The sequence below is a fragment of the Hibiscus syriacus genome, unplaced genomic scaffold, assembly GCF_006381635.1.
Source record: "Hibiscus syriacus cultivar Baekdansim isolate YM2019G1 unplaced genomic scaffold, ASM638163v2 tig00111238_pilon, whole genome shotgun sequence".
Lineage (NCBI taxonomy): Eukaryota > Viridiplantae > Streptophyta > Magnoliopsida > Malvales > Malvaceae > Hibiscus > Hibiscus syriacus.
In genome coordinates this window covers 1,876,455-1,902,121 of record NW_024063030.1, presented here as the reverse complement: position 1 = coordinate 1,902,121, position 25,667 = coordinate 1,876,455, and the positions used below count along the sequence as shown (strand labels likewise).

General features: G+C 35.5%; 2 protein-coding genes, 1 non-coding gene and 3 pseudogenes across 3 annotated transcripts; 5 read left to right on the top strand and 1 right to left on the bottom strand.

Annotated features, from left to right (window-relative positions):
• Positions 1-1,024: 1,024 nt before the first annotated feature.
• LOC120156886 (transcription factor MYB3R-1-like) lies at positions 1,025-6,323 on the top strand. Its single transcript, XM_039168154.1, has 12 exons — positions 1,025-1,197; positions 1,509-1,702; positions 1,877-1,931; positions 2,144-2,201; positions 2,285-2,379; positions 2,491-2,594; positions 2,904-3,035; positions 3,240-5,004; positions 5,159-5,505; positions 5,648-5,762; positions 5,826-6,035; positions 6,123-6,323. The coding sequence occupies exons 2-12, from the start codon at positions 1,620-1,622 to the stop codon at positions 6,246-6,248; spliced, it is 3,090 nt and encodes a 1,029-aa protein (XP_039024085.1). The 5' UTR covers positions 1,025-1,197; positions 1,509-1,619; the 3' UTR covers positions 6,249-6,323.
• Positions 6,324-12,081: 5,758 nt separating this feature from the next.
• Positions 12,082-15,390, bottom strand: LOC120157243 (annotated as a pseudogene).
• A 1,205-nt stretch (positions 15,391-16,595) lies between these two features.
• LOC120157242 (TOM1-like protein 9) lies at positions 16,596-20,824 on the top strand. Its single transcript, XM_039168443.1, has 10 exons — positions 16,596-16,630; positions 16,718-16,755; positions 16,842-16,954; positions 17,136-17,290; positions 18,383-18,464; positions 18,949-19,034; positions 19,105-19,296; positions 19,647-19,670; positions 19,722-20,008; positions 20,135-20,824. Exons 1-10 carry the CDS (start codon positions 16,596-16,598, stop codon positions 20,698-20,700), a joined length of 1,578 nt encoding a protein of 525 aa, XP_039024374.1. The 3' UTR covers positions 20,701-20,824.
• On the top strand, positions 20,723-21,402 carry LOC120157241 (annotated as a pseudogene).
• Positions 21,403-22,204: 802 nt separating this feature from the next.
• On the top strand, positions 22,205-24,265 carry LOC120157102 (annotated as a pseudogene).
• A 938-nt stretch (positions 24,266-25,203) lies between these two features.
• Positions 25,204-25,285, top strand: TRNAS-CGA. Its single transcript has one exon. It is a non-coding gene; the product is annotated as a tRNA-Ser (tRNA).
• Positions 25,286-25,667: the final 382 nt, after the last annotated feature.

Genomic DNA, 25,667 nt, shown 5'->3' with positions numbered 1-25,667 from the left:
GGATAATAGAATGATCTGTCAATGCTTCATCGGTCTTTGATTATTGTAAATTTGAGTATTTTTGGATTATTAATTCTAATATTTGTAACCATAACTTTATTTTGTATATGTAATTTAAAAGGAAAATAAATTAATTAAGATGTAGGTTGAGTTTCTCTCTCTTTTTCCTGAGAGAAAATGTTTAACCTATAACTAACTAATAAGGAAAAGAAATGTTCGTTGGGAGTGAGAGTAATGTGACATTAATTTAATGAAAAGGAAAAAGGAACGTTAGATTTGAAAATGGTTCAAATCTCCCCATACGTACTTATTCTAATAGATTTGAATATGATGTAATTCGTTGTACGTTATACAGTGTTAACAACAGGTGATATATGTTTTTATAATTTGTTGAAAATTAATTAATTAAAAAAAGCTAAAGTTTTTAATAATTTATATTTTTAAATGCGTTTGATATTTTAAAATAACAAATATATAAAAAAATTTAATGATGAAAATTAAAAATGATAAGAAACTACTTATTGTAGAACATATAGTAATTTTTATTAATTACTTCCAAAACTTTATTATTCTTGAAATTTTATGTTTCTCAATCAATTTATTTAATTTTAAATTAATATATCAAACATATTATACAAGATAAATGTAATATTTAATTATCTAAATTTCAATTTATAAACGGAAAAGTTAAAGTGTATAGATGTTTTAATTATATAACATTTTGGCTTGTTAAAATTATTTAATTAGTGATGTAATAATGTTTATTTATTTTCTTTTATTATTATTTTTCGGAATAACAGTAATATATAATATAAAAGAAAATAAATTTTGATCCGTTGGGTAGATTTGAAAAAAAAAAAGCACACGAGATGGCCGCGAGTCCAAAGTGGAGAAATACTGGCCCTCGAATCCAAGAAGTGTTCGATCTTTAATTATAGGTTTGAAACTGTATTACTCCGCCCCTTATGTTTGAATAACTTTGTAGACCGTTTCATTCTCTCTCCCTCTCCAATCTCTGCTTCGCTTCCTTTGCCTTATTCTGATCTTCTCCATTTCATCTTCTGTAATCTTAGCTGTGCATTTGCAGATCATTATCTTCGCTTTCTCAACCTATCCTCGCTTGGATCTGCAAATGCGCATCGTTTCCACTTCCTCTCTTTATCAGATTCTTCATTTCTCGGGTTTCGAAGCTCAGTTAGTGGGTGGTTTCTTCATCTTCCTTTTTTAGGATTTTTTCCCCATCTTATGAGTTTTAACTTCATTCCATCGATCTTGATCTTCAAGTTACATACTTAACAATTTGCTTCAATAACTGTCGGTTCTTTTTCCAATTTCCGAGTAATTGAAAACTGAATGAATTTAAATTTATCACTTTTAACTCGATTTCTTTTCTAATTTTTCAAATCGTTGATTTTTGAATTTTTAGATTCTAGTGTACAATTGTTATATATATATGTTTTCTGATTTCGTCTCCCTTTTTTGTTTGATTACTCTGTTTGTTTGCTGGGCAGGAACTCTATAGTTACGTTGATTTCTAATGATTTGGACAGTAGATTGAGGAGAGAAGCGTTGTAGAGTTGGAATTGCGGTATGCAGCTTTATTCATTTACAAAAGAACTATGGAAGGTGACAGAACAGTATCGACTCCTTCGGTTGGGCTCAGCATCGGCGATGATGCTCAGAGAATGCGATCTCTTCATGGGTATTTCTTTTTAAACCGATGTGATTGTTTCCTTTTACTACCACTTACAGAACATAAATTAAAATTCAGGATTGGGGGGTTCTTGGGTGCTATCTCTCTCTTTCTACGATGCTTATTTTAGAAATTGATTGTTTTATGTTCTGTGTTTTTTCTGACTTTGCAATGATTCTATAGGAGGATCACCGGTCCTACAAGACGTTCTACAAAAGGACAATGGACAGCTGAAGAGGTAATCATCGTAGTCTGTGTCTGCTCTCTTTTGTTTTAAGGCATTGCCTTCCTTTCTATAACCTTTTTTTCACTTTTTCTGTAATGTATTATAGCGTCTACTAATTTAGTTCCATCCTGTAATGTCTGTATCAGTGTAATATCTACAATTTAGTCGCATGCATATTCTTTAATGAATTTTCAATTTGACTACATAATTCTATGGGCTTCCAGGATGAGATTCTGCGCGACGCTGTTCAACGCTTTAAAGGAAAAAATTGGAAAAAGATAGGTATTATTCTCGATTTTAAGAGGCATGGTTATCTATTTTTTCATCATTTTAAATGTTCTAATTGTAAGCCGGTTCATCTGCAGCCGAGTGTTTCAAGGATCGGACTGATGTACAGTGCTTACACAGGTGGCAAAAGGTCTTGAATCCTGAGTTAGTTAAAGGTCCTTGGTCTAAAGAGGTGATTGCTTTTGCTACTTTTTTCTCTCACAATTCTATGAGTTGCTTGTTGACAGAACAAACAGATTTTTCTTGATAAGCATTCTGAGTTGCTTTTGAGAAATTTAAACAGGAGGATGAACTAATAATCGAGTTGGTGAACAAATATGGGCCAAAAAAGTGGTCAACCATTGCTCAGCACTTACCTGGACGAATTGGAAAACAATGCAGAGAAAGGTGTGATGATAGAACTGTAAACTTTAATATCTTAATCTCATTTACGTTTAGAACTTTGGTATAATTAAGGAGGGTTGTTTGAAACTTAGAATGTTGGATGGTAACAACAACTGGGCTTAGCCTGGTCGAATTGATTTAATGATGTTGATTTTAACAATTTGTGAGAGGTTTTCACTCCGTAATATTATTGAAAACATCTCTTGTATTTTATGGAAGTGTTTGCTGTAATAACCTTTTCTCCTCAAAATATTAGGAAAAAAAAACTTATTGTATTTATGTTTGTGCTCTTACAACTAAGTCCTAATCCAGGTGGCATAATCATCTCAATCCTGCCATAAACAAAAAGGCATGGACTCAGGAAGAAGAGTTGGCTCTGATTCGAGCTCATCAGATATTTGGGAATAGATGGGCAGAGCTCTCAAAGTTCTTGCCAGGAGGAAGGTATGCCAACTTATCATTCAGAGAAGGCGCACCTTTACACCTATGTAATATCAAAATTACCTCTATTTGTCTCATATTCATTTTACTTCCTCCTGTGACTGCAAGTAATCAGCTGATATTTGTCTAAAATCTAATGTTCTGTTAGAAGCTAATAACTTCTTTGCATTTCAACGTGCTTTATTTCCATCTTTGTACTGGTAACAGGACAGACAATGCAATAAAAAATCACTGGAACAGTTCGATCAAAAAGAAATTGGAATCTTATATAGCATCAGGCCTTCTAGAACAATTTCAATTCTCACTTCCTGCAAATCAAAGCCAGCCTATGCCTTCATCTTATTTGACGATTCAGAGCAATGTAGATGATAGTGCTGCTAAAATTAGGACAAAACCTGAGGACATATCAGAATGCAGCCAAGAGTCAGCGATGGTTAGCTGCTCTCAGTCTAATGCTGCTGCGCATACAGGAGAGCAATTCCACTTTACTGAAATGCCTGGTGTGGCAAAGGAGAAAAATTCCAGTCCAGCACATTGTTCAGAAGAATATTACCCATCTTTAGAAGATGTCAACTTCTCCATTCCAGAAATACATAGGGAAGGTTGCTCTTCGAGTGGGGATTACCAGTTTGGTTTACCAGATTTACCTGATATTTCTTCTCTGGACTTGGGGCAAGAATCATCAGGACCAAGTAACTGTATAGACACCAGAAAAAGCCATGAAGTGATGAATATCACATTTCAGTCTTCTGTAGAATTAAATGCTCCTACACCTTCCATCAATATGGGTACATCTTCAGACAAACAAGAACAAACGTTGATACCTGATGATGAATGCTGTATCGTCCTATTCTCGAAGGCAGTAAATGATGGATGCTTTGCCTCTGAAAATTTTACACAAGGATCTAATATGGTTGAAATGGGTGGCTTCACAAATGCATTACTTTCTCAGGCTTCAGACATCCAAATATCTGAAACGGGAAGAACTCCAGCCTTACAATTGAATTGTCCTTCAAGGTCTGAAGTATTGCCAACCTCATGCTGTCAATCTTTTGTGTCTCCTTCACTTCTTTCAGTTGAGGATGGTACATATATGATTGGAGGTGACAGTTGTCAGTTAAACGGTCAACCTTTTGGAAATCAAGAGCAAGCATTTACTATGAATGCACACGATGACTTTATGTATACCAGTGATGATCATATAGGCAATACAGATCTGCAAGGGCAGTCATACCTTGACAAGGATTCTCGGAAGTTGGTTCCAGTGAATTCTTTTGGTTTAGAATCAAGTGTAGCAGAAACTTGTTCTAGTGTGGAGGATAAGCCAACCTTGCCTGCAGAACAAGAAGTTGGAGGTCTATGTTATGAGCCTCCTCGATTTCCAAGTTTGGATATTCCGTTTTTCAGCTGTGACATTATACCCTCTGGCTGTGATATGCAGCCAGAATATAGTCCTCTTGGTATTCGCCAGCTGATGATATCTACGAACTGCATCAGTCCATTTCGGTTGTGGGATTCACCGTCACGGGAAAATAGTCCTGATTCTCTGCTGAAAAGTGCTGCAAAAACATTTTCCGGTACACCATCCATTTTGAAGAAGCGCCACCGTGACCTTCTATCACCTTTATCAGAGAGACAATGTGAGAAAAAACTGGAAATTGATATGGCATCCAATTTGACCGAAGATTTCTCTCGCTTGGATGTAATTTTCAACGAGTATGAGACTGGCAACACATCTCAAGTGCGCCCATCTGAACATAAAACCAACTCTCGTGTCTCCACTGAAGAAAAAGAAAACCCATCTCAAGCATTTGATGAGGATAAACACAATGGAGGGGATCATACTGACTCTTTAAATGATGAAGCTCAGAAGAATGATTCTAATGGAACTGGTTCCCTAGGAAACATGGAAAAGGAAGCCCGTGAAATTCATACAAAGGACAAAACTGAAATTGATGCTTCGTACAAAATTGTGAGTTCATACATGTACATACTGTTTCCTCTTGCAGTATTCTGTTGGAAATCTTGGTCTTAATTCTTGTCTTTATTACAGTTATATTTCAGTTTTGCATCTAATAGTGAATTGATTTATTATTTACTAATATTTTCCTCTATACTTTTGACAGGTTCAACGCCCTGCTGCTGTGCTTGTTGAGCGTAATTTAAATGATCCATTGTTGTTTTCTCCTGATCATGTTGGTCCTAAAGCAGGCAGATCATTGTTGTCTTCAAGCATGCAAACTCCAAGAAATCGATATCATAAAAGCACAGGAGCCACACCAAATCAGGGTCTTGCATCTGAATGCTTGTCGGGAAATGCATGCACAGTTGTTAGCTCCCCTACTCTGAAGTTAAAGAAGAATGAAGGCCACTCAACTGCCGATACTACAGTACAATGTATGGATTCGTCAGCAACTCTAGAGAATTTGGTTGATAATACTGGGAATAATGCTACTACTGAGAGTTATAATATGTAAGAATATAACTGTTCCCTATTGTTATCACATTGCTAAAGCAATTTTGTTGTTTTGTGCTACCCTGTGTGCTTGCACTTCAACTGCTAGGATAAATTGATTGGTTGCTCACAAACTTACTAGCTTGATGTGGATTGGCAGATTTGGAGACACTCCATTCAAAAGAAGTATTGAATCACCATCAGCATGGAAATCTCCCTGGTTTATCAACTCTTTTGTTCCCGGCCCAAGAATTGACACAGAAATAACAATTGAGGTAGATTTTTAGAACCTAAAAAATTTCTGTTTATGGTTCCTAATAATTGGAATTTGTTTCCAGGACATGGGATATCTTATGAGCCCTGTGGAGAGAAGCTATGATGCCATTGGGTTGATGAAACAATTAAGTGAACATACTGCAGCTGCTTATGCTGATGCCTTGGAGGTTTTGGGAATTGAAACTCCGGAATCAATCATAAACGGTCCTAATAACATGGACAAAGAGAATAGTCGGTTAGAGAACCATTCACATTTGGCTTCAAATATCTTGGTATTTACTTATAAACTATGCTTAACATCATCTTTTCTTCCTTCGTAAGAGCCATTCATTGAAACTGATACGGCGATTTCATTGCAGGCAGAGTGCAGGACACTTGATTTCAGTGAATGTGGAACACCAAGGAAGGGAACTGAAAATGTCAAGTCCTCAACATCCATGAGTTTCTCAAGCCCCTCTTCCTATCTTTTGAAAGGTTTGAGATAGCTAAAAGCCTCCAATGTTTGTATTTGATCTCATGTTTTTATATCTTTCTTTTTCTTCATGCGGGTGCTTTACAATTAGCTTGAATCTGCTCACAAGGTTTCAGCCAGTATGGAATTGAACCTACATATAACTGAGATAATCTTTCCAAATATTTAATTATCAAAAACCATAGCTTGGAATTGAACCTACATCATCAATGTAGAAGTCCACATCAGCATTAGAGATAATCTTTCCATCGGAATCAACGGCATGAGTTTTGTGCTTGTATGTAAACAAGATACTCCTATAAGATATGACACATGGTCAGCATACAACAAATGAAACAAACATTGGAAAGAAGAAAATGGTGAGAAGATTGAAAGAATTGTCAACCTCAGAGTGGGCTCATCCACTTCCATGTAATTTGCAATCTTCCCAAGAGATATAGTTGAATACACTTTAAGAAATGTCCGGACACCAGATAACAACTGTTGCTGCTTCGCTTCATATAAAAACAGCTTCAAATGAAGTCCGTAGGCATCCTGTGTGTAAATAAAGGGAAGAAGGTAAAAATCTCAAAATATACATTAAAAGAAATGCGGACCAAGGAAGACGAAGCTTAACAACATGCCAAATAGCCATTTTTAGTCTGGGGGCAGAGGCATAGAGCTCCATCAAAATAAGGTACATCAATTGCTGGAACAAACAGACTGATTGCGGAAATTTACCTTATACTAACACATAATAAACCAACATTAAATGGGCCTAAACCTCAGTTCATAGAATTAATATATTGTTTAGAAAGCGAGTATTAGCAATAAAATCAATATGAACAAGCTTGACTACAGCAAGTTCATGTGACATAATCATGTATGTTGGATAACTTAAGGACTTTGGATGCAAATAAGGGAAGGAACAGGCATAAATGATTTAATTACTGTACTTCCACCAAAATCATTCTTAAGATGACCTGAAAAAGATTAAACCACAACCTGGTTGTAATTTACAAGGGGCTCCTCAAAGCTAGGCCCTGATGGTGTGATGAACTTGGGACATGCATATGAAAAGAGTCATAGATGGCAACTGAGAGTTCACAGTCTCCTCGACAAGTTTGGCTTGGGGGCAAAGTGAAAGACAAATTGCCAGCAAGGCATACATCTGTTCATTCTTTTTTAGTATTTGTTCATACTGTGGAAATTTCTGATGATATTGCTTTGTCTTGTTAATATACAAGAGAATCTTATTGAATTCCCGAATAGCCTCCACGTACCCTTTAATTAAGATTATATATGTCATTGTCAAGCTAAGTTAAAAAAGAACTAATGTTGAAAAATGCTTTCGTAAAGGATGAAAACATTCACACCATTAACAAGAAAAACAAAAACATACCTCCGCATCATAAGATTGGCAAAACCATAATGATAAATGGTAGCAATATGACTTCTATGACACTGGTGTTAACACCTTGTTGACTAATGTCAATAGGAAGCAAGCACTTCAGCCCCGTTTGGTAATCACCAAGAAGACAATGAACTCGCAACAAACCCACCATACTGAAATATCCCAACACCTTCAAGACATTGCTTCCACCACTGTAACCATACCCGTCAGTAGCAGTAAATTGTTCACCACCTTCCTTCTCCTGCTCCAATATCTGAATAATATTTGACTTCTCCACAAACGCTTGCAAGTAGTTAGGCCTGTAAACGAACCGAACGCACACGAACGAAGGTATGTTCATGTTCGTTCATTTAATAAATAAACGAACATAAACGAACACGAACATAAACGAACAAAATTTTTTTTGTTCATGTTCGTTTATTAAGGAATATAACTTGTTCATGTTCGTTCATTTAATAAATAAACGAACATAAACGAACACGAACATAAACGAACACGAACATAAATGAATACGAACATAAACGTTGGAGACCCTACCTTCTATTGTTCTTTCATGAAAAATAGTCGACAATGCAAATCAACCAAATCAACAGTGATAAATAGCGTAAGAGCTTATTAGTAGTAATGAAATGTTTGAAGATATCAAATATTTCGATCGATCTTTTAAAGATATTAAATGATTCACACGACTTTAATTTAACGCTATAACATTTATCTTAGTATTCCATGATTACATATGAACAATCATTTTCCGCTATTACACTCTTTTTTCAGAAATTGCATAGAAACCTTTGTTTTGTTTTCTGGTAAATTCTATATATTTTTCTTTTTACTGATGTTCATATACTTCCGATTTTTACCTTTATCTTCCTATCTATTTCTAGAAAGAAGTATTATGTTTTCTTGAGTTTTAGATGTGAAGATACCCACAATAACTTTACATATCAACTATTAAGTCAAATAAAACAGAGAAAGAGATGAAAACAGACCTGTAAAACTTCATATTGCACTATAATATAACTTGTTTTGAATCTTTCAGAGATCGTCTCCACTCTCCAGTGAACAATAAGGTTTGAGAAAAAAAGGGGGAAAATGAATATAAGGGCGAGGTGCCTCACATGTTAACATATTGGATTTAATCTCCAAATAAAATTGGGTTAATTATGGAGTTGGTCATCAGAATATCAGATTAATTTAAGAAGATTGATTTAAGAAGATTGGTTTAAGAAGATACTTATAAATTGATCACCAAAATTGATTTAAGAAGATTGGGTTAAACATAAATGAATGAATATAAACGAACATAATCGAACGAACATAAACGAACATAACCAAACGAACATAACCGAACGTTCATGAACGTAAATGAACGAACGAGACCTATGTTCATGTTTGTTCATTTAATTAAACGAACAAAAAATCTTGTTCATGTTCGTTCATTTAATAAATAAACGCACATAAACGAACTTCCCGCCGCACGGTTCATGAACGGTTCGTTGAACGTTCAGTTCATTTACAGGCCTACAAGTAGTTGAGCACCCCATACACATTTCATGCCTATAAGGGGAAAAGTAACCTCAAATACTAACAACGCTAACTATAATAATAGCAAGAAATATTAAAATTCCGTTTCGATTTTGTTGTAAACTGTATTACCTGGTCAAATTGGCGGAGGAGCAATTTCTTGCTCAGTTTTGTTCTTCATTTTAGCCCTGTATTGACAGAAACTTTGGAATTGGTATACAAACTCATCCACCAGATCCCACAGCCATTGATTTGGTAACTGCGTGTTAACTACCCTACGCAACACCACCTAAACGAAAACAGAAACATAATAAATCAATCCAAGCCATGAAATCTTAGACATAGATGCAAATTAAAAGTAATTACCTGAAAAAGGCTACAGTAATTACTTAAAAGTAATTCAACTTTGTTTTAAAAATTGGCCCCATCTTTTGCGCATCAAAAGAACCTCAATTAGTAGCGCAGTCCCGTTCTATATTTTTTGTGTTTTAGCAATTGGCACACAAAAATAACATTCTGCCTTACTAACTCCATGATGAAGATGACAACAGGACAAATCAGTGGCGGAATTTGGGGGTTAATTTAAAACTTTTAAAAATTAGAGTTTTGAATTAAAATTTTCAAAAATTTAGAAGAGTTCAATTTACATTTTTTCAAAAACAATTGGGGTCTAATTAAAATTTTTAAAAATTTGAGAGGTTTAATGATATTTTTTAAAAATTACGGGAGAGATTTAATTAAAAAAAATCAAAATTTAAAGCTTAATATGAATTTCTAAAAATTCTATAGGGTCTAACTATTTTTTTGAAAATTTTAAGGGTCTAAAACTAAATTTTTTAAAAAAATTGGGGGCCATGGCCCCCATATGCCCCCACTTAGTTCCGTCTCTGGGATGAATGATCGAATTTTTTATCGATTTAAATTCAAAAAATATAATATTTGGTTACTTTCGTTTTTATTTAATTAAGATGTGGTCACTTAAGATTAGTTGCAGTTAGATCTTTAACGGGTTGCTTAAAATAAAAAGGGTAAACTACACAAATGATCACTAATGTTTGAGTACTGAAATTTCAAAAGTAACAAATTTTACCTTCCACTCGACTTCCCTTTTTGATCTTCTTCAAATTTTTCTGCTTCATGTAATAACTTCATGTAATATTTCATTGTCCCCTGCATGGGATGCTCCATGTCCCAGCTTGTCTCCTGTAAGGCAAAGTTTAAATGATTAATAAAGCAATGAAAAATGAGGTAGGAGACGAGTATCTTACTGTGGCAAGATTATATGGCAAAGCAGGTGCCTCTTCATACTCCGCCACGTCCAAATCATAAAGATGTGACTCTATGAAAAACTTGGGCTGGATGTATTATCTTGCTAGAACTAAAAGCATGATCATCAAGGAAAAGATGACACCGGCGATCGAAACCCAGGTTAAACCGAAACATACTGTAGCAGATAAGCAGTTTGGAAGATGGTAAACATTGCAATTGCCTTGAACGAGAGGGTCTCCACAAACGTTGCATGTTGCATGTTGCTGCTCAAGGACTCTGCAGGGAATAGAAAATCCTCTCTTTGTTTATACAAGATGATTGACAATGGATACTTTGAATTATAAGTGTAAATGTGTTTTGAGTATCTTACTTGTATTTTCTGCTTGGTGCAGTGAAGAGCAATAAAATCTGTTCCCAAAATTGGTTACCCGATAAGCTTTCAATAGCCTTGAAGGGGAAGTAACCCCAGAAGACTGAAGTCGGGATCATTTTAAGGATTGACATTGACATTGTTGCAACACATCCTCCTACCATTGTCAGCAACTGCAAGTGAGCTGTGGTTTAGTTGTTGGTACTCACGATACGAAAGTACTGCGAGAAAGGTGGCCGAAGTTAATGAACGGAGGTGGAGAGGTGGCAGAAGATATTATGACTTTAAGGTTTATTTTACTCAAATATTAGTGACCACTTGTGCAGTTTATCCTTCTTAATTTTATATATTCCCAGTGTTACAACTTAATTAAATAAAAAATAATCAAATATTATATTTTGAATTTAGTGAGTAAAAGTGTACAAAACTTAAAAAAAGTTATCAATCCTGTAGTTGATCCAATATTTAATTAGTAATACAATTCTAACACAATTTAACGTAATTTTTAACCTAACTTTTATCAAAATAAAAATATAATATGATATAATAATTTTAATACTTATATGTTAATTTTTACATATATTTTCATTAAAAACTTAAGTAATAATATATACATATATAAAAAAAATATTTTCGTAATTATCTTGTGATGGGACAAGATATATTCTCCTTAAACTCATACATGATCTACTATGATGAAATTTTAAAAAATTCAAATTTTACTAAAAAGAAATTGATCCTATCAGATCAGATATTGTTAAACCTAGACCTATTCTAGTCAGTCAAATTTTAATAAATTTAATTCAATTAAAACTCGAATTTTATTAAAAAAAATAATTAATCTTATCACTGGTATTGACACCACCAAAGCATAATATAAACACTACGTAATCATCTAAATAACTTTGAATGTTCGTTTTCTGCCATTGATGAATTTTTTTTAACTGTTTTGATTGATGAACGGGTCGGTAAAGTACCCAAGCTATATAGCCTATACTCAAATGTGCAGTTAAAGTTAAAACCCATATCGCTCTTTGTGACGAAGGGCTGAAAACACAAAATGACTGCCTCGCTGCGGTAAATTTATTCACACAAGCCATGACCGCAAAAATCAACCGGACATCACATCATCTCTGCAGTTAAAACTTTTCTGCTTTTGAGCTATTGGTGGAACGGGGAACCTTGAGCTCGAGCTTCCATACTCCAAAACTGAATCCATCTTCCTACTGACAGCTAAGTAATAACTTCTCCCCCGTGAAAGATCTGTAATACTGGTGTCTTGATACTGAATCACACTCGCTGCCTGTTAGAACCCGTATGTGCTATCTGATGTTCTTTATAACAACTCTCGGTTTCACCTTCTTCGCCGGATGCTAGGAGGGATGATCCCGTTCAGGGTTTGAAGCCTTCATTAACACGAATTTCCACATCTGAGGTGACTTCCAAGGGGTTAGTCTCTGACATTTCTAAACCAAGAGTTCGACTACTGAATTCTCCATCGAGAATTACAGCTGCTCTCCTTCTTAGGAAGATGGCAGTTCCCCAATATGGAATCTCAAGCCCCCACACAGCAATCTCATAGCACCAAAAGAAGGGCAAAGAGCAGCTGCTCCCGAGAGTGAGGAGGCTTGAACCAAAAAACAAAGCGAGAACGCCAAAGATGATGGCAAAAACTGCATTCAAAATAAACAGGTAGCGAATTCCACCTGCAGATTTCATATGGCAGTTCAACATCCATTAAGTTTATAAAATTTACGCGTTCTCATATGAAAAACAGCAAAATATAAACAACGAAGAAATCAGCAAAGAGTAATGGAAGTATATTCAAGCAGCTAATTGTGTTAATAGCTTTATAGCCAAATTCAGTAATATAATTTCACCATCTTTATTTTGCAGTTAAGAAGTTTACTTTATAACTCCAAGTTCAACAAGTGAGAAAACTATTTCTCAGAAACTATAACAAAATATGAAAGGACCAAAGTTCCAAGACAAAGAAGAAATCGAGAAAAAGAAATGAGAAACAGCGCATACATCTTTTCGAAGCACAATAATCATTCTCAATCACCTTCAAACATCCATGCCTATCAGGAGCAGAATAAGCAACAGCAATTCCTGAATCATGATTAAAGCCATTAGAGAGTGAAACAGCAGAAACGCATAGTCATTTCAAGATAGCACATCAATAAGCCAGGATACATAAAATAAAAGGAAAAATGACAAGGAAAATTAACACATTCAAGAAATTCAAAGACCCAACATCAAAGCGACTCCCAAAAAGGTTCAGCTTTAGATAAACCAGCATATGACATCAAGCAAAAGAAACAGTGGCATTACTAAAGCAAACATAAATTATCAAAACAACATGCATAGAAGTAAATTACAAATTCAAGTTTCAACATTCTCCAGGACGTTTTAACATTGTATAACAAGAAAAAGTTCAATATTACAAGACCAGACACAGGTTAACCAGTATTCATGCAAAGCATATACCATAGAAGCAATGACTAATGCAAGAAGCTATCCAAATTGGCACAGATGATGTAAATTAACCATTTACCAAAGGGAGGCTACCTTTTACCAATTAGAGATTCAATGCTAGCCAAGTATCAATTTATTTCAAGAATACTAAACCGGACAACCAATAAGATCCTCCCATTCCATTGAGCAGGTCAAATGAGAAGCTTAATTTCCATACCATTGCCTAACAAATACATTACATCTACATTCCCACTCCATTTGTAACTACAGGGAAGACATCATCAAATTTCATATCCATGATACCATTACCATCTACATTCTCTAGTCAAAATTTCCAGACACTGGATAACAACAAAGAGAGAACTATATAGCCTCTCCAATTCAAGATTCAAAGCCAATCTTCGTCTTTGCCTTTTTACAATGCGCAACTCTGTAATAGAGCTTAATAGTAAGCTAAAATTCACTCGAATGAAAAGAAACACAAATAATAGGGTTTTGACTAACCGGCCACGAGATATGCAGCCGACGCTAAGAAAATGACCATAGATGGAACGAACAAAACCATCCAATAGTAATCCACAGTTTCTTGATCAGTCGAATAAAATGCTCCGGGGAACAGATATGAATCGCCAGTGACTCCTCCTTTCACGTTCAACGGCAAATACTGCAGTCTCCACTCTCCAGTCGAGGCAAAATGGTCGCTTCAAAACATCATCCGGAAACACAATCTTCAAGCTTATGATAGTGCAAGCAAGACAACGAGGCAAATGATCCCTATGGAACTTATTAAGATCTGTCTTTGTAGCCTCATCCAAACTTTGTCTTCCTCCCGTAGGCTCTCGTACTTGTGCTCCGCCATAAACGCTTGCCGTAGCCCGTAGTTCGTCACCTATATTCGCCATGGAATCTTTTCATTGAGGGCCCTACCTCAGTAGGAATTCAAAATTAGGATACTTTGATTAAGGGTTATATTAATATGTAGGTATTTCCTCAAACAGTGAGAAGTATAAAGTTTAGGGGATCAGTTTAGAACAGGCTGATTGCAGTGTATTCTTGAATTTGAAAAAAAGAATTTCTTTTAAATTTTATTTTATATAAAATGATATTAAAACAAAATTCATATAATTTAAAAAATATTAATATCACTTTAAAGATTATTATATATTATTTTTCAAAATAATATTATCTATTATTTTTCTAAATTATAATATTTTAAATATTTTTACATAAATTTTATATAAAATATAATTTACTATCACATAAGATCGCGACAATTCGATATATATAAAAGATTATTCATGTGAATTTTTTCTTTTTATATAATCAAAAGTATCTGATTTATTGATTAATTAATTTAAATTAGGTATTGTAAAGGCAAAGTCGATCCTTTAAACCCATTTGTTTCGTATGCAAATATTAGTATTTGAAATTAACCCCTTAACATTACTTAAAAAATCTAGTGTCTTATCTCACTAAACCAATTAGTTGTTAGTTGATCATGTGAATTTTTTCATTTCAACTAATAATATATATATATATATTAAAATAATACATAAAATAAAAGTATATTATATTAAATGTATCTGTTAACTGTTGACGAAATATATATTTATTTTAATTATAAAAATAAATATTATGCTAATAATTTATATATATATTAAAATATTACATAAAATAAAAGTATATTATATTAAAAGTATCTGTTAGCTATTGACGAAATATATTTTTATTTTAATTATAAAAATAAATATTATTTTCGTAAATAACAATCACCCATTAATTTACTCAAGAATTTTAAGTTGCAGCTTACTAGAAAACCGATCTGTCTTGTAATTGGTCGGTGAAGAAAGAGCGGGAATAGTTCTTTCAAAGTTCGCTATGCCTAAAACGACGACGTGCGTCAGCACAAATCGCCCGCACGAAATACCAGGTCCAGTTAACGGTAAAAACCGTTCAATGTAAGTGGTTAGCAAAATTATCGGAATCTACAAATTGACATGTGTACAGGTAAAAAACGTGGTTAATTATGATTGGTCTTTCCTTTTCCAAATAATTAAAAAGCTTTAAAAAAGAGGGGGGAAATGAAAAATCTGTTATCAAACAGAAGAAAAGTAATCTCATATAGGGAGAGAGAGAGGGTGAGAAAAGCAAGAGGGAAGAGAGAGACGGAGAGAAATAGAACTGCCGATTTTGTACTGTTCGATTTATTTTACATTAAGAAAGTGTTGTCGAAGGACTCTCCGGATTATTCTGCATTTCGTTGCGATCTCTCCAAGCAGTGACTGGCATCGAATTCTTTCTTTTTCTTTGTGAGCGAAGATGGTGAACTCTATGGTGGAGGGAGCAACGAGCGACTTGCTGGCCGGTCCTGATTGGGCTAGGAATATCGAGATCTGCGATACGCTTAATAACGAACCCGGGTATGCGCTGCACTGGAATCCAATCTATCTCGTTTCTTTTTAAGAAGTCGTTATACTTATTGCTCATATGATTCAATGGATGACCGCTTTCGATTTTATCATAAATAGTGTAACCGAAGATTGTGAATTTTGCGTTCTTTCTTGTTTCCGTACACGATGTAATTTTTAACTGCATTTCTTAATATTTCGCTGCTAACTGGATAAATTTCTTTTATCGCATGTAAATTTAGACAAAGAGAATAGGCTTAGTAAGCTTATCAGGGTTGATCTGTTAGCTTTTGTATTTTTCTTTGTTCAATCTGTAATTTAATTCGTGGACGTATGTTATAACACTGCTCTTAAAGATGGATATAGTTTCATGCCGAAATAGACTGGTGTTTTAGACTCGGCTATTTTTCTCCAAGTTAAAAGATTACCATGTGCTCTATGATTTTGTTGACTGTGACTTGATCATCCTAATAATTTATCAGATGCGAACTAGATTTTATTTACTTTCACATGACCAGCGTAATGGTTTGTCATTTTATCTTGTTGTTAGTTTACGTGTTCAAGTTGAGTTTTATGCTAGTGTTTTTCTATATTATTACTGGTAATTCTTTCGGGGGTGACTTTTAGTTAATGTAAATTATTTGCTGGTTATTTGATTAATATTGGTTTTCTTTTCCAATTCTCAGTGAGGTTTGAATCTAGCTGGTTAAAATACATTTTAAGCTACAGTTATTTTTTGTGATTATCTAAATCAAGTATTTAAATATGTATTTCTCAGACAAGCGAAAGATGTTATTAAAGGCATTAAAAATAAGCTTGGAAGCAAAAAATCTAAAGTTCAACTTCTTGTACTAACAGTAAGATCTTAATAACTTTTTATATTGATTTTTACTAATCCCTAGATATAAATCATCGCTTATGTTGTTGTCTTTATCAACTTTTTCTTACGAGTTGTAAATTTTATCTACTGACTATGATCTAGCTACTAGAGACTATCATAAAAAACTGTGGGGATATTGTCCATATGCGTGTTGAGAGAGGTATTCTACACGACATGGTCAGAATAGTCAAGAAAAAGGTATGAAGTACATAATTTTCAACTCTCATTTTCTATATTTTCTTCTAGCAAAACTTGTTCTCAGCTTTTGTACTGATCAACTGTAGCCGGATTTTATGTCAAAGAGAAGATACTGACTCTGATCGACACTTGGCAAGAAGCATTCGGAGGAGCAAGGGCAAGATATCCACAATATTTTGTTGCATACCAAGAGTTGTTGGTATGTCTGTTGATGGCTCTCATCTCTAAACGTAGAAAGACATGCTTTTTTGGGATTTTTTCCTCCTGTTATATATCCATGACTCGTCGTCTTAAAAAAATGCTGTTCTGCATGTACTACTTTTACATAATGTGGCCTTCTTCCCTTTTCTTCTATGAGCCAAACTGATTCATTGTTTCAGCGTGCTGGGTCCGTATTCCCTCCGAGATCTGAGAGGTCTTCACCTGTATTCACTCCTCCTCAAACAAAGCCGTTGTCTTCTTATCCCCACATTCAAAATTCTGATAGGCAAGAGATGACCGAGTCTTCTGAAGAGCCCGAGTTCCCAACACTGAGGTATTTATGTTGTTCCTCACTTATTTAAGTGGTAAAAGCATGTTGATTTTTTGTCTTTTCCGTTATTCCTATTTAGTTCTATCATGGCTTTTTTTTCTTTTTTAAACCTTCCTCGATGATGATTTCGTTGTAGAAATTGTGCTGCAGTAATCTGTTTAAGTGAAAGTCTCATAATAAATTCTTATTATCATTTATGTGGTAAATAAATTGCAAAGCCTTATTGAGTTATGATAAAGTGGGTTTTCATTAATAAGGATACTATTCCATTCTATTTGGTGCCTATGGCCAATACAAACTTTTTATTCACCCTTACTGGAGTTTGTTTTTTAGAGAGATCAAATGAGTTGGTGAAAATGTTCCTACTTGTTTTAATTTCTCAATTTTGGTCAGCAGTGCTCCCTGTACTTATCTGGTAATGTCACACCAATTATTAATCTTTACTCTAGAAATAGAGCAGTTAGAACTTTCCACGGACTAGAGCCATATAGAGTTGTAAAATGTGTACTACTATTTTTTTTTCACATTATTGATTGATCGCGACCTTATATTGCTAATTCACCATGTCCATATTGTTAGGAAAATAAACCGAGTACAAGTAATTTTCCTATAACCAGATTAGTGAGAATGCAAAATAAAAGCGGAAAAATAATACCCGAAAATTGATAACGGAGTTCAGCCAATTGTGCTTACGTCTCCGGGCTGCTGCAGATCTTTTACTAAGAGAGAAAATTTACAGGTGTTTACAAAACACTCACTACTCACAAGAAAGCTCTCTAGTATAGGAAGAAAGAAATGTTTTGGGATGATTTTGAAGCTAAATGGGTAAGGGTATTTATAGTAGAAACTTAGGGACTAATCTTTGAAAATACCCTAAAATGCAATGACTAAAGTGAATTTACCCATTCCTATTTTCAACAAACATCTACCAAAATTTTACCAAACTTTGAAAAACATTTTTCAAAGAAACATTTACCAAACTTTGAAAAAAAACATTTTCCAAAATTGGTTGCCAAACTTTGAAACTTTTAACACATATAAGTTTATCATTGATTATGCATCTAGTCTTCTTTTAACTGGAGTTTCATTTATTAGTTTGACAGAAATTCAGAAGGCGCGGGGCATTGTGGATGTCCTTGCAGAAATGCTAAATGCTTTAGTTCCTGGAAACAAGGAGGTACGTGACCTCAATTTGAAATAGAGAAAAGGAGGATATTTTGTTTAGCTGGTAAAACGATACTTCACATGAGCTTAATAGTGTAGTTTGCCCGCGACAAGTCACGAAGTGATTTTAAGTGACCACTGAAGTCTTGATATAACTGGCATTTGTGTCAGAATTTGGTTGTAAATGCTCAAATCTGTCAGTATGTGAGCCAATTTTTCAGTGTAAGCTTCATGTTTTTCCATCTCTATTTAAAGTGGCTACTCAAGTCTTGATATAGCTGACATTTTTGTAATGATTTGGTTGTAAATTCTCGAATCCATCAGTATGTGAGCTAGTTTTTGAATTTAAACTTCATGTTTTTCTAGCTCTTACCATTTAAAAAGCTGTTCAAAAGTACATGAAGTTTCACGCTGCCAAACCTTCTTTCAATCTTATAACGAATTTGTGTTTTCTTTTATGTTCATTTTCTATAAGCTTATTTAGTCTGCAATTTCAGGGTCTAAGGCAGGACGTTATTGTTGACTTAGTTGACCAGTGCCGTACTTACAAACTAAGAATTGTACACCTTGTTAATTCCACATCGTAAGGATCCTCTCTTTTACTATAACTTCTAATTTAAGACATATCACCTTTGATTCTTTATCTCTTGTAGGGATGAGTCACTTCTATGTCAAGGTTTAGCATTGAATGATGATTTGCAGCGAGTACTGGCAAAGCATGAAGAATTAGCTTCAGGAACTTCTTCTCAAGTAGACAAAACTAAGCATGAAGCTGCAAGAGAACTTGCAAATGTCAATGGTCCCCTACTCAATACTGGGAATAGCAGCAAGCAGTCTGATGGGAGGTAATTAGATTTATCTGAACTAGCTTCATATATGCAGGGATGTGATAACTAAAATATCGTTTTTTTTTTTGCATAACTACAGAAAATGATAGAATGATATATGCTAAACTATCCTTCTTGTCCTAAGCATTATTGATGCTAACTAATCATGTTCTTGTCCTCAGATGCTTGACTATGCTGAAGGAGAAAACCTTTTTCAGTATTCTTAGATCTAGTGATTAGTAGTGTATCTCTCTGTCAGGAGTAACTAAAATTTCTTAACCAATTTTAGGTTGCTGGATACACGTTGAAACTCATTTAATACAGGTTTATCTGAAACCCTTGAGCTAACTAACAGGATTTCTTAACAGATCTATCTCAAACACTGGTGCAAGTTCTAAACCATTCAATCAGTCATTGCTTCCTGCTTCTGCTCCTACTGCAACTAACGGTTCAACTCTTCCAGCAGCAGTTGGCTCCAAGATTGACCTGCTTAGTGGTGACGACTACAATTCACTAAATGCAGATACACTGGCCCTTGTTCCTTTGGGAGAACCACAACAAACAACTCCTGCATCACAGCAGAAAGCCCTTGTTCTCATTGATATGTTCTCTGATGGTAACAACTCTGATTCTGCTAGAGCCCAATCTTCAGGTTCGGCTATACAAACCAATCATTTGACTCCTCAAATTCAGCAGCAGCAGCAGCAACAACAACAACAAAGTTTTCATGCGAATGGAACTGTACCAAACACGGGATTGCCTCGATTTGAGCAGTCATATGCTCAAGGTACAGGTCCTGCCTGGAATGGACAGACGGTTCAGCAACAGCAGAATTTTTCTGCGAATGGAACCGTACCAAACATGGGATCACCTGGATATGAGCAGTCATATGCTCAAGGCACAGGTCCTTCCTGGAATGGACAGATGGTTCAGCAGCAGCAGAATTTTCATGCAAATGGAACTGTATTAAACATGGGATCGCCTCGCTATGAGCAGACATGTTCTCAAGGCACAAGTCCTGCCTGGAGTGGCCAGCTGGTTCAGCAGCACCCGCAGAATATTCATGTCAATGGAACTGTATCAAACATGGGATCACCTCGCTATGGGCAGACATGTGATCAAGGCACAAGTCCTGCCTGGAGTGGCCAGCTGGTTCAGCAGCAGCCGCATAATTTTCATGCAAATGGAACTGTATCAAACATAGGATCACCTCGATATGAGCAGTCCTATGCTCAAGGCACAACTCCTGCCTGGAATGGCCAGCTGGTTCAGCAGCAGAAGCCCCTCTCACCTATCTACGGTTTGTTTCTGTTTATAATAGTCTTTTTTCTGCTGAGACTAGCTTACCGTACTTCTGTTACAGAACCTTCTTGTTTTCAGGAAGTCACTTTTATAATAACAGCATGCCACATTTCACTCTAGGAAACCATTGATTTACATTGTCATGGTCTCACTCTCTCCAAATTCATGTAGATTATATCTAAGTCCGGTTAATATTTATATTATTGCTACTAATAATACTTTTTGCACGTTGAGAAGGTGCTCAGAGTAGTGGCTCACTGCCACCGCCACCATGGGAACCACAGCCAGCAGACCGTAGCCCTGTTGCAGGTTCTCAGTATCCCCAGTCAGTTTGTTACTCAAGTTGTCGTAACGCATAACCTACCTTTAGGACCTCAACATATGGGAAGTGATCATGTGGTGGGTATGTATATTCAGCCAATAACAAGCGGTAATTTATCAGCAATCAATAACCAAGCTGCTCCCGGAAACCAGTTTTCTTGTTTTCATCCCCAACCGAATCAGGGAGCACAGTATATGGGCATACCTCCACAACAAATGCCAACTAACCAGATGGCTTCAATGTATCCTCAACAAATGATGTATGGCAACCAAATGGGAGCATATAGCTATGGAGAGCTACAGTATATAGATCAGAAAACGGATGGGCTATCCATCAGAGATGACAGCAACAACTTGAGAAACTCATCCTACCAGGTTCCCACTTCATCTTATGTCCCACCAGGCAAGCCTTCAAAAGCAGAGGATAAGTTGTTGTTTGGAGACCTTGTTGACATGGCGAATATGAAATCAATAAACACCGCTCCTCGAAGAGCTTGGTAGCAATTTTTTTTTCCTTTCATTTTTCCGTTCTATATTATTTCTTTTGATAACTAATGTTTGTTTCTTATTTTTTTTTCTTTCCTATTCTTAAATAATATATATGTTCTTCACCAATCTCGACTTATTTGCGTTGGAATCACAACTAGATCTATAAATACATGAGAAAGATGTCAAATCCAATGAGACAGATTTGTTATTACATTAATGGATTCCCCACAAACAAAGGAACAACATTGGATACATGTCTGAGAAATTTTACAACGACAAAGGACACGTGTCTCGTTGTTGGGAGCATAAATTTGTTATAGACATTTTATGAATAGATAAAACACATAATGTACATGTCTGATCATCTCATTAATCCTTAAAAATGTGCAGCATAAAAACAAAAATCAAGTTGTCGTGTTGTCGTTGTGTCTGAATGTCTGTGATTGGGTGCAAGGGAACTGTCTCTCTCTTTATTCGAAGCTCTCAAGCAAGGCCATTGTAACGATTCCTTCAAAATCTTTTTCTTTTTGAACTCACCACTTTGACCCTTTATTTAAGGCAAAAGAAGATCTGTAAAAAGTTGACGCCTTTTCTTTTTCTTCTTTCGAACTAAAGCTCTGAGATCAAAGACGATGCGGGTCCTCTCTCTTCTGTAACTTCAGGGAAAAAAGATCGAATACCCATTTTCCATTGCGAGGTAATTCGGCTGCTCGTTTCAGTAAGATTGGAGTTTTGGCAAATTTTTGTTTGGAAATCTCATTGTTTGTTCGTCAACTCTGTTTCTGTAAATGGGATTAACTATGTTTGATTACTCTAGTTGCTTAAACAGTTCGTTGTTGATCAAGAACTTTGCTTTGGCTTCGATATATTTACAGGCATCATTAGGGTGACTGGGAAAATTGTATTTTTGAAAATGGGTTCACTAAGCCGAATGTATCTGGTAGGATTGATTTGACATTTGAAATAAGATATATTACTGCATGTGCTGTGGAGCAAGAAGCACATGTTGCATATTTTGATGCTATTGTTTTAAGATCTGTATTGGTAAAGAAAACGAGCATGTGATGAGTTTGGTTGCTGTCTTGTGGTGGTTTTTTAATTGATTTAAGAGTAAACCAGATTAGAAATTGATGGCATCCATTAGAAGAACACTGTCTCCAGTGCCTCGACAGGGGACTTCAATGACTAGGGGAAGCTGAACGTTCAGTTCCTTCTCCTTTGTCCAAGTCTTCATCATATAGTCGGAATTCTCGAACCTTACTTTTTCAGTTCTTGACATGCCAAAACAGAAAGGACAAGTTTGGAGGAAGGCTGTTTTTCAGTTCTTCATTTGTTTCGTATTTGGTTTTTTAATTGGATTTACACCATTCATTTCCATGAACCTTTCGTATATGAATCCCATTTCAAAGCACCAGGCATTCTATTTCAAGGTAGTATCGACTGTTGGGAATTTTCAAACACCCAACAGTTCGGAAAGGAATGCAACTCAATGTTGAACTACCCTGGGGTTGGCAGACTGGTGCAAAAAAAGGAAATAACAGAAGAGAATTTAGATAATGCCCCGACTAATTGATCGCTCCCCTCAAGATATTGATCTGGAAACTTATAAGCTTTTGATTGTTGTGACTCCAACACATGCTGGACCACTTCAAGCCTATTATCTAAATCGATTGGCATACACGTTAAAGCTGGTCCAACCTCCTCTCTTGTGGATAGTTGTGGAGATGACCTCACTGTCTGATGAAGCAGCCAACATCCTTAGAAGGAGCAGTGTAATGTATAGGCATCTTGTTTGAAAGAAAAACCTGACTGATATAAAAGACAGAAGCATTCACCAGAGAAACGTGGCACTATCTCACATTGAAACTCATCGTCTTGATGGAATTGTCTACTCCGCCGGTGAAGATAACATCTACTCACTTGATCTCTGAGCAAATGAGGCATATTTGGTATCTCCTTTGTATTTTTATTTTATGTCAAGTTGCATTCTTTGTACGATCCCTTCCACTAGTGCCTACTACAGCATTTTTTTCAACTTTATTTATAGGCGGTTTGGGACATGGAGTGTGGCCAAACAAACATCGGACAAAAGTACATGTATATTGGAGGACCCTGTTTGTAACGGACCTCAAGTCATTGGGTGGCACCTAAATGGATTAAGTCGGAGATTCCGAAGATTCCATGCTGAAATGTCGAGGTTTGCCTTCAACAGTACCATAATCTGGGATCCAAAGCGATGACACCGACCTACTCTTGAACCGATACAACAGATTGACACAGGCAAAGATGGTTTGCTCGTTAGAATTTATTAGCCCTTCTTTGGTTGTCACTAAGTTTCTTATATGGTCACCTTACTGCAGTGATCACAGCTGTTGTTATTTTTGGATAAATAACAGAGATGTTTCCATTTACTGCATCTGCCAACTAACTCAATTTTGGTTGTAAAAATGAGAGAGAAAGGCATGTTAGCAATTGATTTTGTCCTCCAAAAATTACCCCTTGAATTAATATTTTGCACTGTAACCCATATTAAAATGCTGCGTACTGCAACCTATATTGAAAATGCTAAATACCGGTGGCTGATTTCATTCCAATTTTTTAACATTATCGATTTGAATTTGCAGGCAAGCTCGTTTATTGAACAAGATGTGGAAGATGAAAGCCAGACGGAAGGCTTACCGCAGGACTGTTGGAGAATCATGGTTTGGGCGCTTCATGTTGAACAAACTAATCCCTTCTATCCCAAAAATTGGTCTATGAACAAAAATTTAGACATTATTGCTCCGCTTGCATGAAACTCAGTACGAGAAAGGAGTTAATTCTGATTGTCAAGGTAAGTGTCAGTTCTTTTCAAGTAACCAAAGTATATGCTAAAAAAGTTTTAGCTGTATGAACTCAAGCTCCGTGTATTCATCATTTAAGTAGAGAAGAAGAAACTACAGGAAAACAAAACAACATAATCAAAAACAAACTTTTAGCTGTATGACTTTTTCAAAGTTTTGCCTGCCGGGCTTATTCATCGAACAATGAATGCTGCGTTGGTGCATTGAGATTACCCACCTCCCGACAAGCAGACTTTGCTGGATTCAACCTATCATGGGGTTTAGAATTTTTAGCTACCAATTTCAATGATCTGATTCAAACTTTGTTTGCAATGATTTAAAAGCAGTATGTATAATACATACTTATTCAGTTCATGTCTAGAAAGTTTTATAACTTAGTTTAGATTTATTTATCTGATTTTTTTCACATTCTTTATTGTAGAAAAAGATGTCCAGGAATTGCATTTAACCGTCATCGAAGGAGATTCGTATCTAAACCGATACCCAAACCAAGTTGCAAATCCGTACCAATCATTGATGTAATTATCTTGTAGCTGAAAAGCCGAGAAATCTGCAAACAAGTGTAAACAGAACCCTTGTTGGGTATAATGTTTTCCATTTATTTGAGTTTGGTTGAGAGAATTTCACAGGACTAGTTAGGAAAGGATGGGCAAATGGACATCATCCTTGTGTAATTGTTGACTTAAGCTCTCATTCTTGTTTTAGCTAATATCTATTCTTTGAGGTGTAAAGCTGAAAGCAAAGTTGGTTATTTACTTCCTGTTTTAATCTGAACTCTTCTATTCATGTTAATAGAATTCTTACCAGTAATTTTGGCTATTAAGAATGCGAGTTTGACAGTTGACCACTTTGAATTATGAATTGCACATAGTCAATTAGCCACCATAACTCCTATACTTGTGGGATTTTGCTGAGAGCAAAATAAAATTTAGATAAATTAATTTAGAATTATCACCTCTGACAATCTGGTGTCGATATGTCCGAGAGGTTAAGGAGACAGACTCGAAATCTGTTGGGCATTGCCTGCGCAGGTTCGAATCCTGCTGTTGACGCTTTATGGTTATTTTATTATCCGTTGTTTTCGGTGGCACCTTCTTCAAATTGACCTTTTGTTTTCTTCACTGTCTCAACAAACGGACTTTCATTTTCCATTACCTTGCTTTATTTCTGAGGAGTTAAATGGTTCCAAACCCAGAGTTGATCTTTCATCGCCTGCGTTGGTTTTATATAAAATGGAGGTTTGAGAGTGGACCATTTTCAAATACTCTATTCCCATATTAATTAGCAATATGGGGAAAGATAACTGTCAGACCAGTATTCTAATTCAATGCTCCTGGAATAGCACAACTTCACATGGTTTGTTTCCAGCCGTGCACAAAAGCAACTTCTTGTCAGACCCTTATTCACTTCCAGGAAAAATATATCAACTTTCTG